Source organism: Rhinolophus sinicus, chromosome 17, assembly GCF_057876585.1.
Source record: "Rhinolophus sinicus isolate RSI-liver-muscle chromosome 17, RSI-T2T, whole genome shotgun sequence".
Taxonomy (NCBI): Eukaryota; Metazoa; Chordata; class Mammalia; order Chiroptera; family Rhinolophidae; genus Rhinolophus; species Rhinolophus sinicus.
Window position 1 is genome coordinate 26,905,750 of NC_142517.1, and position 12,212 is coordinate 26,917,961.

A 12,212-nucleotide genomic window follows, 5' to 3' on the forward strand; every position below is an offset into this window, starting at 1 on the left:
GCAGCACTTCCCAGCCCCACGCTGTGGTAATTCAAACTGATCTCATCGCCGGTCGTCACGACACGCGCTTCCTCGGCTGCACGCGGCGTAGCGTGAGAGGCACCGCGCAGCCGGCGGCCCACCCCTGGGCTGCGTGCAGACACGCCCGCCGGCCCGCTGAGGCCGGACAGGCAGGAAGCCCGTTCTGCTGCTAGTGAGGCCGCCGCTCTCAGGCGTCAAAAAGGTGGCCCCCGGACGTCAACAACTAACCTACCCTGTCAAGCGTTGGCCTTCGCTCTATTTAGCCTCAGCGGGGCTGCCCCTCACCGCCCCGCGACTCACAGCTGCCACCCCCGCTCCGAGTTCGGGAGGAGACGCCGGGTCGCTGGGGTCAGTCGCCCGGCAGCGCTACTCGGCTGCAGTGCCCCGCAGGCGTCATTGCACGCCAGATTCCGGGCAGTCGGGGCTGAGGCGGCCACCGGGGGTGGGGGTGGGGTCACTTCCCGGTTGTCGCCGTCCGGGGCAGGCCGCCTGCGCCCCCTTGTACGCCTTCCGGGCAGGGCGCGAGGCCGCCGAGGTGTTGCGGCCGCCCGGCCCGAGACCCGGCGACCGAGCGGCCAGGCACCACAGGCGCCAAGGCCGCTGAGAGCTGGGTGGGGCCGCGGGGCGACACCGATTCCTCGCCCGCGTGCCCCTCCGTCCTCGTTCCGCCGCCGAGGGGTTTGCTTTACAGCAACGGAACTTGAAACTTTTCGGCGTTGAGGGCATCACCCTCTCGGACTAAAGGCTAAAGTCAGCGGAGGGCGCGGGGCTTCGGGGGCCGGGCGGAATCACGGATTCCTGGCCGGGTCAGGCGGCCGGGGCGGCACGCGAGGAGGGTTCCGGACCCGCCAGGAAGCCCCGAGTCTGCACGGAAGCGGCGGGGCGTCCCGCCCGGGATTGCGTGACCTGCCGGCCCGGCGGCCGCACGCACTTCGTGCCGGGAGCAGCCCTCCCCAGCCTGGGCCGCCGCGGTCGCCGCGGGGCGGGAGGCGCAGGTGCTAGAGGGCGGTGCCGGGTTTCCACTTTTACAACCCCAGCGGGGAGGGTAGTCACGCTATATTTCTGGGATGGGGAGTGAGTTCACCCGGGAGGACACAGAGTCTCCTTGTTATCAGAACGTGGGTAACATTCAGTAATAAAGCCCGCTCAGACAGGATGTATGAAAAGAACTGGGAACCAGAACTGCTCTATCAATAATCATGCCGGGGAAACTTTCCAAGGCAAGCTTTAAACCAAGGCATTACGCGCAGGTGCGGTTCGTGTGCTATGCTTACACAGAAAGGAACCGATGCAAGGACTGCCGGCTTTGGGAGATGCAAGTTTTCTCCCCCACTCTGTACAAAGATTAATCACAGTCATGATTCTGTGCATGTTGTCATTCTTCCTAGAAGCGTTCTTTCCAGTGTTTTAAAATCAGAGGTGCCTCATTTCCCTGGCATGCTAACTGGAGAGGCCTCTTATGTGGCTTCTCCAGAGTCCCAAGGGCATTACAAAAAAAAAAGTTACAGATGTTGTAAGAGGCCAGAATCTAAGTTCCTTCACAAGATCGCGTGAGTGGAATGTTTTTCGTTCAGATATCTGTATAATTCAAATGTTTGTAGATTTGTAGATAAATCAAATTTGGAGGGCAAACAAAAATAGTAACACCAAGACAACTGAACACCACTCCAGTCAATTGAAAGCTTGCAAAATTCCGCAAGTTTGTTTCCTAATTATTTAAACTTTTAATTTGGTGGGTCTACACTCATTTCCTTATGATTACCCTTAGGTCTATGATGCATAGTTACACTTACACACGCACACAATTTATTTTTATTTTATAAGTAACACCATGATTGAGGAGGGGGATTCTCCTGGGGTTAGGATATCTACCAAAAACTCGGAGGAAGGTTTTCCAAAATACACGTTCACCTCTATTTATGAGGTAAGAGAGAGCAAGATTTACCGCTTAATTGTAAAATGTTTCCCCAGCTGATTCTCACTTAAGTGTATGTAGGAATGTTTGTCTGTTTAGCACTCTTGTGACAGAACTGTTCCTTGGAATTCTGCCCCTACTCTTCTAGACATTTAATTAGAAAGGGAGGTGTCATCATGTGTGACCTTGATTTCCTGGTCCCCAATTGGTCAGGAGGCATGTACCTAACTCCTGGCTTCAGGGATTTGGTCAAGGATTGATACATAACTCAAGGTGTGCCAGTCATTTCCTGGCATTTTTGTAACGAGGTTGAGAACAGAAGGCTCCTCTCTTTTCCTTGGTGGCAAAACTGGATTGTTAGCCACCACTGCCCTGCCATGTGCAGAGACAGTAAAAGAGAATGGGATCAACTTTCATTAAGTGGTAGATTCAAAGGGCTGAGACTCTCCATGTCTTTTGAGAATTCCAGAATTCATATCTGAAGTTCTCATAGCAGTTCTGTGTCCTGCTTTATTGAAGCTTCGTTATTCAACTCTTATATGTTGATTCTGTGAGGTACACAAGTATCCTAATATGTTGACAGAAATAATTAATAAAATGTATGTTTAGAATGCTATTTGGAGTATATTTTTTAAAAAAATTATACTATTTTTAACTTGCTTTTTTACAGAACAACCCATCAGACATTCATCATCAAAGAACTTACATCATTTCTAATAGCTGCACAACTGTGTTGTTTTTTAAATCAATTTATTTCATTTTAGTATTTCTCATATTTAAACATAAACAATACTGTGATGAACACTATATGTGCTAATAAGATTTTTCCAGAAGCTTCCAGCAACCTTCTCTTGCAGCCTGTTTGGTCAGAATTGGGTCAGAGGCCCATTCCCTATTTAAATCACTGGTAAAGGGGAAGGGACTAGCGGACCTAATCTGAATTCATTACTGGAGTTGGGCTGATTTACGTGTATTTGGGGGCAGGGGGAGGGGAGGGTAAGGAGGTCTGGATTCCTGAACAAAAAGAGGAGGGATAAGGTGTCCACTACAATAGTTTTGAATATTTTAAAGTGTTTAGAACATATTTTTGACCCTAAAAGCAATGTTTAAGCGTGCTAGTTGCTCTACACCCTTGCAAACCAGGACTACTATAATTAATTTTTTCCATCTATTTGATAGCACTGATAATGTTTGATTTTTTCCCAGTTTTTAAAAAAATTTATTGGGGTAACAATTGTTAGTAAAATTACATAGATTTCAGGTGTACATGTTTGATTTTTTTAATCAATAGTTTGTAAGAAAATATCTTTAAGATGATTCACAACTCCTTATTTAATGAAAACATTTAATTAAAACATTTTATTAATAGAGATGCAACAAAATGACAGGCAAACTGTTGTAATTTGATACCTGTAAATTCCATAGTTACCGAAAATTATAGGTACAGAAACATGAACTTCATCTCTATAAAGGTAGAATGAAATCACTTCTGCCAATCACTTATGAATAAATGTGAGTTAGACTCTTAGATGTTTCATTAGAATCCTATGGAAATCTCAGAAATAAGCAATCATTTCATTAAACTAGCAAATACTACAAAAGTTGTTTTTTAAATGCATAAGGAAGTTACCAATTTTCAGTCTGAATTAACATTTATAACAGGCTAGCTATTAGATGCTGAGAGTTTAAAGAACTATTAGTGCCATATTTTTGACCATCAAATTCATCACAAGAATTTTAAGTCAGTGTCATTAGAGCTTTACTCTTTTGTTTTTAAATATATTCGTGAAAATAAGTCCTGGGGATGTAAAGTACAGCATAATGACTATCGTTAGTAATACTGTATTGTATATTTGAAAGTTGCTAGGAGAGATCTTAAAAGCTCTCATTATAAGAAAATTTTAACTGTGTGGTGATGGATTTTAACTGGACTTACTGTGCTAATTATTTCACAATATTGAATACAAATATTGAATTATATTGTACACCTGGAATTAATATAGTTATGTGTCAATTAAATTTCAATGAAATATATATTCATGTAACAAATATTAAACTGTATTTGGCATGTAGTACATTTTTAGGTAAGTTCTTATCAGTAATGAACCAGCCACAATAGAATACGTTTATAATCATAAAAGGTTTCACTATAGTGCTTAATATTTGAGAGAAGATGTTTATCACTTAAAGGCCTGACTTGTCTCACTGGGAATTCAGTACATAAGTTATTCCTCTACAGATGACAAAATATTTCACTTCCTAGAGAGAGATGCTATTTAAACATTGTGACCTTCACTTTATTAAGTATTCATGTTTATACTGCACATGAGAGATTAAAAAATGTATAGAACTAAACCCACAGATAAGTATTTTGTAGCCAAAGCCCATCTAAACCAGTTATTTGGGGTTCAAAATATACCAAGGAGTCTACAACTTTTAAGTGTTGATTACCAATTAAAAAAATATTAGGAAAATCCAATCCACATCTTGGTGGGAATAAAATGTGTTGGGGTAAACACAACAAAGCAAGTGGTCACTTGTAGCTGATCTCTGTTTTGAAATCTGGACTGCTGTTTGGGAAAAGTGATGAAGAAAGTAAGTCTAAGACAAAGTTAAGTTTCCAGAATTAAATTTTTGGATATTTACATAATGTTACTGAATTCACAGTAAGCTGATGCCCCGTGGGTACTGGTTGGCTGGCAGCATCAACTAACATAATACATGAGACCCAGGTGCTTCTGCTTACACTCACATTCAGTCCAAGTACACTTCTGTGCTCACAGGTTAGGCCATGCCCTTGGCCACTTCCATCTTTTGGGTGAAAATAAACAATAAGTAGGATCTGACTGAGTTGTTTGGGATGGTTCTCAATAAATAAGACATTGTGTACGAAGTACCTGGCAAATAGAACGAGCCCAATAAATGTCAGCTTTTAAAAAAATTCTGTACTTGCATTGGATGGAACCCAGAAATAGCAGTGAAAGCTGTGGTTGCCAACCTGGGAGGCCCATCTGCAACCATTTTATTCAGACTTTTGAGGGGATAGCATGGTACTGTGCTCTGGTTCACGGGATAAAAATAAAGTTGGGCTAACTGGTTTTGCCATGCTCACTTTGTACAGTTGAGCTCACTCTGAAATTAGCAATCTTGGGTAGATTTTCTAATATTTTTATCAGACTTGCAGACAAAGTATGTATTCTCCCACATGCTTTTCATGGGGGAAAGGGGCTGGAAGGGAAAGGGACACACTACTAACCAAAATGAATGGGATGAATGACAATGCCCTGTGGGATAAATATCTTAGGTAAATTTATTAAAAAAACAAAAGTACAGACACTGTGTTCTCATAAACGGTAATACTACAACACAAAGGTCTGCGGACCATGTGGAAAGCCCTAGTTAGGCAGTTCACAGAGATTCTACTTCCAAAACTAGGGAGCTTTTTTTCCCCTTCCTTTCAGGGGTCATTGACCCACAGGGGAAAAAGAATAATAAAGGGTCACAGAAAGGTTAAAAGGAACTTAATTTGGTTATCAGTGGATTATTTTTAAAGGTCACAGTAAAAGTGAAATTTAGCTAATATAAAATTTAAGAACAGGAGAACATAAAACTATTCAATATGTCCAATGATGGGAATATTTAAAATTCTACTTCAGTTAGTATGGCCAATAATGGGGTAAGAAGTGAAAAAAGGACAAGGAAAAAAAACCTGGACAGAGACAGAGGGTGAGACTGAGACCAACAGAGAGCCAAGAAAAACACACACCCACATGGGGAGAGGCTTATTAGATTTTTTCCCCTTTTTTTTAAAACCTATTTTGTAACAAACACTGTCACAACTCTGCATCTGTTCTATGGTCTTCAGGAATAACACTTTTCCCTGCTACTCTTTAACAAAGGCTACTCTTCACAATTTATCAACTCTCTATCCTTGAAATTCTTAGTGCTTACTACTGGTTCAACAGAACTTTCTTCACGATGAAAATGTTTATACATATGAGTATGTGCTGTCTCATACTGTAGCAACATGTAATTACTGAGCACGTGAAATATGGCCACTGCAAAAAAGGAATTGGAGTTTTTATTTTATTTCATTTTAACTAAACAGTCACATGTGGCTCTTATTGGACAGTGAAGGTCTACAAGACATTTACAGTGGGAGGAAAACTGGCCTCAAGGCCAACTAGAGATGAACAAGCACAGATGAAGTTAAACCACAGAATGAATTACAGCCTTTCAGCTGGATCTTCTTCCAACCTTAAATTGTTTCCTATCTTTATCATATACACAAAGTACTCAATAAACATTATTATTGCTAATAATCATATTAGCCAAACTAGCCTCAGAACAGCGTGATCTTGCTTTAGGTGTGCAATTCCTGTTCCAGATATAAACTCAATGAATCTGGATGAACTGTTTTCTGTGCCTTATGTCTAAACTCCCATTGTCATAAAATGGAACAGTCCTACCTTCATTGTCCCTCAAAGAAACATGATGAATAGCTCTGAAAGGTCTTTGCTCTTCTCATAAGCATCCTGTACCTGACCACCTCATTGGCTGTCCTCAGCTCCCCTTAATCTTTTCTTCAGTCCTCTAATTATTATTTTCTTTGCCAAATGAATAAAGACGCTCTTTGAGGTATAAACAGAAAGTCGCTGGTAGGCACTGGGGCAAAAACAGGTTAAAGCGTACAGGGTACATCTATTTCCAAGACTTTTAGCGCTTTCAGGAACAAGGCTTTTAGAAGTGTTTAGTACTTTATGCTTTCACTTTCACTAACAAACAGCTATCAATCAGCAGTCTGACTACTGTTCCAGCAATGCTCTGCATCATTTGATTCTTCTCTAAATCTACAGGTTTTAATTAATTTTCTTTGTACGTAATCAACCTTACTTCAGTCAATAGCAGCAAGTCTCTTTCCCTGCAAGCAGGCAGTGAATATTTTGTTTCTTGGAGGAGATGCATTTTGGACTTCATAAAATCCTCAAAAAGGAGAGATCTGGACTGCAAATGAGTCACCTGCAAACCATACTAATGGCTGCCCCTGCCTGGATTAATCAGTCAGTGAGCTTCACCCCATCCTTGTTGTTCACTGCACTTGGTATGCAGTGCTTGTTGCACAGCAGGCCATCAATATTTGTCCATAAAAGAAGGAAAGTCAGTCAAATGTACGGGTGGTCGGCCTTCTATAAATAAACTATGGACTAAGGGTCTCAAGATACTTTTTGAACTAAGCCCTTCGTCTTGACTATTCTTGGACTTGGATGTAAATTTTACCAACGCCTTTCCAATTCACCTGCCTTCGCTGCAATCACTGAGACCAGAGACTTCCTTTACACCCAAGACCTCTACAGGCGTCTCTCCTCCTTCCGCTCAAGAACAATAACTGCCCACGGCCGCGTCCTCCACAGGGACCCTAGGGCCAGCGTTGAGAGGCAGACGGACTCAGGCCTCCACCCACCGCAGGGTCTCTGCAACCCGCCGCAGCGCTGCGGAAGTCTCCCTCCGTCCCATCACTGGCTACCACAACTCCAGCCTGCCCTCCCCCGCCTCGCCCCTTTCCTGCCTCTCACAGCACTTGGCGCGTAAAATGAGCCCTTTCCTCGGATCCCGCCACGAGCTTCCCCGCTTCCGCTGGGCGTTTGAGGCCCCCGGGAGGGGGAGGGGTGCCTACGGTAGCTTCCGCGTCGGCGAGAGGCGTGGGCCATGACGTCACCGCGCCCTAACGTCAGGCCGACGTGCAGCACGGTCTCCCGGGAGACCGGGAAAGCCGTTTCGCACGCGGCGGAGTCGTGGTCTAGGTGAGAGACAATGTATAGCTTCCTTGTGCCCCCGGACGCCCGGGTGCTCCAGGTCGCAGTTCCGGAGCGGAGGGGTGCAGGCACCCGGGGAGAGGGCCGGGGAACAGCGCAGCGACGGGATGGGGCCCCGTGCCTCGCCTCCGCTCCCTTCTGTGCCCCTTGCCTACTCCCCGCGAGCTTGCCGGGCCCAAGCACCCCCTTTTGTCTCACCCCCGTGCGCGGCTCATCCTCACCCCCGCACCCTCCTCCCTCTTCTTCCTGCCACGGCAGGTCCCGAGGGAACGGGGTTAGAAAGGGACAGATTTCAAAACCCTTCCAGCAGTTTTGGCTGCCTTTGCAGTCGATTTCTATTTGGAAAATCGTGCCGCTTCTGGAAAGTCTTGGGACGTGACCTCCCGCTTCACCTGACCCTGACCCACTCATTTGTGGGTGATTCACACCGGGGGAAGAGTTCTTTATGAAAGGGCCTGAAAGCTGAATGTGAGTCAACGGCTCAATAGGACACTGGTGTGAGGAAGGGAATTGGACGTGAACAATCCAGGACGTTTCAGTGTTTTTGTGAGCCTTCCTCGTGATGCTGTTAGACAGCAAGTTCACAAATACCTACCTAGCTGCTGCCAGCTGTCACCGCACCTCTTGCCGAAGGGCAGTCACGTGTGTAATGTGAAAGAATAAAAGGGACTCGTTTGGTAAAACACGCAAAATAATATAAGGGTAAATTAAAATGAAAACGTTTCCCTGTTGCCAAAAGGGAAAGAGACCTCCGCCGCCCTCTCTTTCTTGAGAAACCTCTTAACTGTGAATGCTTCCTCCATTCCTTTAATGTGTATGCAAATCTTTTAAAGACCCAGAATGTTTTTCTTGAGGACCTGGGAGCTGTTTCTTTAAAATGTAAGCAACAAGGAAGCTAGCTCCCCTATTTCCATATCTCCTTGGGAGTTTAGCCTATGTGCCTTACTTCTAGTAACCCCTACTTTGTCATAGAAATATGCATTTCTTAGCACAAACGCAATTAGCTAGCATAGACGGCTACTTCAATTACCAGGTGAATTTAAAAGGAACTATGACAGTGATAGCAAGCTGTATTGAGGACAAGTTACCATTTGTCTTGAGAACATGTATGTAATGGACTGTATCTGCCTGGCTGTCTTAAAAAGGGGGGGTTTCTTTCTGTCTTTGTAATCTCATTAGCAGATTGGCTGTGATGTACATGACAGTCTAGTTAAATGTATATTACAATAATACCACTGTTATCTTTCTGCACTATAGAGAGATTTTTCTTGGTTGGCAGGATATTTTATCTTTAATTTTTCCTCAATCAGAACCTGGTAATTCTCCTTTGGTATATAGTAAGGCCACAACGTTGGAATAGATTTACAGACAATGAAGGTATTAAATAAAAGCTGTTCCACTGGTGCCTTGTTTATACTGTCACTAGATCCATGCTCTCAAATAATTTTGTGGGTGGAATTTTAAAAGGAGATTTAGTTGATAATTTAGGAGAAATTCTACTCCCAATAGAGTTTAATTAAGCTGATGCCATCTTACTTTACCGATGGTGAGCCCATTGTAAAATGGCGGAGATGAGAATAATGAGCCTTCTGTGAACAATGAGCTCTTACCACATCACGGTGATAGTCTGACAAACGTCAGATTATTATGTAGTTGGCCATGTGCTCCTATGTTAACTATGTCAGTTAACTTTACCCTCATAGTTAACTGCAATTAACTTTACCAAACCTGTACACACACACACACACACACACACACACACACACACACACTCGTAGTAATGTTTATATGAGAAGACAGCTCATTAGTTGTTTGGTTTAAACAGCAGCTCATTAAAACAAGAGGTTTTGTGCTAACAGAGGGAATAGGGAATCCTCTCTTCTGCCAGTGGTTGCACAATTAAAAAAAATACTGCCACTCCAGCAATTTTTGTTAACTATAATTTCCCTGCTACCTCGGCATGGCTGGGGTTGCTGTCTCTGATAGGGTAGTATGCCTCTTTGTCAAAATCCTACCCTGGTCAAAAGCAAACAACCTCTGGAAGCTTTCACTAATTTCCCACTCCAAAACATTTTTCTTTCCTGAACTCCTAGATTGTTTCTGTCTACAACTTTAGGGCAGCAGGCCTTCTTCCCTGCTGTGGAATTGTGCCTGTATCATCTTACTCTGCTGCCCCTCTTCTACCCCTCACTGCTTGGGTATATATAAACATCTCTCACTTTTGAAACTGGACTGTCTATTCTTTCTCCAAGTTGGGGAATATTTAAAAAAAAAAAAAAAAGAACCCAAAGTCCAACTCCATTCATCCTGTGTGATTTTATGAAAGTAGTCATAGAGTTTTATATTTTGTTTTATTGTAAAATGAAAATCTATTAAAATTAAATATCTGCATAAAAATTATGGCTTCTCATGCTTTGATGACTCTTCTGTTCAGTGCCTGCATATCATATTTAATCTGATAAGTCTGAATATTTTTTCCTGTACATCATCATGTAAACCAGCATTCATATCACAATTGCTTTTTTTTTCCCCTTTATTTTTTAAAGAAGGGCGCAGCTCAAAGTGGCCCATGTGGGGATCAAACCAGCAACGTTGGTGTTAGTAGCATGTGCGCTAACCAACTGAGCTAACCGGCCACCCTCACAATTGCTGAACTAAAATATCATATCTTATTGCTGAACTAAAATATCATATTTAGATATTTTTCTAGCAGCTTTTTGGAAAAAAAAAAACACCTCAAATAAATGGGTCTGTTTAAAATGTCAAGTGATCCTTATTCTATATTTGCGAAACAAATAATTAGTAGTAAACCACCACAGAACTTACAATTAGACTATTATTTGTAAACAAAGAAAGAATCATTTCTAACTACTGTCAGTAGTTTCTCTAGGTCTTTCCTGTTCTATTGGCCCTAATAACTGAGAAAACCCCGCTTGTACCTTTCAACGTTGAGTTGATGAAGCAAACATCTGTTGAAAGTGTTATCACCATTAATCTCCAAATACTACCAAGAATTTATATCTTTTAATTGGAAAATTTTCACGTTATTTTAATTCTGACTATTGCCATCAATATTTTTAGGTTATTTTACTACAGTGCTCCCTCAGTATATTTTGGGAAATTATGGATCGTCATATTCCCATGCATGCGTTACCTGAAGAAATCCAAAAGGTATGATGTTATATTGTGTTATAGCATAACATTAGGAGCATTTTAACAGGTAGATAATTCTAAAACCTGGGAGAGTAAATTCAGCGGTTTTGTATTTTTTTGGTCAATGCATCTGCATTGAGTTGGTGGGGTGGGGCAGGGAATAATCTTAATTGTCAGAATTGTGGAATTCAATTTCGTGCAAAGAGTGTTTGGCCTGTGAAAGAAGACAAATACACAATTCTAGCACAGTATTTGACCAGGTGTTTGTGGAGCTCCTGTGAAAAGAGGGCCCTGGGGATATCCAAATAGTATAGTTAGATATTTTTCGTAGCAGCTTGTCAGTAAAAATAAGTTAAAAAAAACCCTGAAATAAATGGGTGTTTAAAATTTTAAGTGATCCTTAGTCTGTATTTGCAAAACAAATAATTGGTAGTAAACCACTACAGAAATTACAATTACCGTGTTTTCCTGAAAATAAGACCTAGCCAGACAGTTAGCTCTAATGCTTTTTTTGGAGCAAAAATTAATATAAGACCAGGTCTTATGTAAGATTTTATAGTACAATAAGTTTGTAGCTTATGCTAAATTTTTGTGTCTCTCTCTCTATAAGGGTCCATTTCAGTTTTACCTTAATTCTTGCCACTTACTGTACCAGGCACTGTTTTAAGCCCTTTCATGTATATCAACTCATTTAATCTGGTTAACAATCAATTCTTCACAGAGTCCATGCTACTCTTTTCCATGTTCACATCTGTCCTCAGGCAAAAGCATTTCTTCCATATTTAGTTGGGCAATGCATGCATCGTTAACAATATAACTCAAAAAATATCTCTGAAACTGATCGATAAACTGAATTAAAACCTGAGACCTTAGCTATTATTAATCATTCAGGTTTTTTGGTAAATCTGTAGTCCACTCTTAATTTAAAAGTAACAGATTGGTAGTTAATAAAAAATTGCAGTCAACTTTCAGGTATTCTTTTATCCTTTGTGCATGTTGCTGTGGGCTGCCTGTCAGTATTAACCACGCCATTGACTTAATTGGATGCTTACTATAATATTACTGCGTGTTCTTTAGATTTATGGAAACTGCAACCTAGCAGGAACTGGAAGGGAAGGTCCAGTTACCAAAAAAGACCTTTTCAACTATTGCATTTAATTCACTTCACCTTTTAAGTTAGGTCTATGAGATAGTAAGCACAGAGAGAGCTCAGCGATGAGAAATGGTCCTTTTATGTGTTGGTAGACATGGAAGTCCTTTCTCTCTCCCTCAGCTGAGTTCCTTCTATGTACTAACCTGTGTGGTAGAGA

At 42.1% G+C, this 12,212-nt stretch overlaps 1 protein-coding gene across 1 annotated transcript in view; it reads left to right on the top strand.

Moving 5' to 3' along the window:
- The first annotated feature begins 7,637 nt into the window (after positions 1–7,637).
- Positions 7,638–12,212, top strand: part of LEKR1 (leucine, glutamate and lysine rich 1) — a 158,411-nt gene continuing 153,836 nt past the window's right edge. Inside the window, exons 1-2 of the mRNA XM_088794630.1 lie at positions 7,638–7,737; positions 10,831–10,920. Coding sequence (XP_088650756.1) covers positions 10,873–10,920 — 48 coding nt within the window. The 5' untranslated portion in view covers positions 7,638–7,737; positions 10,831–10,872. The remainder of the gene's footprint in view (positions 7,738–10,830; positions 10,921–12,212) is intronic.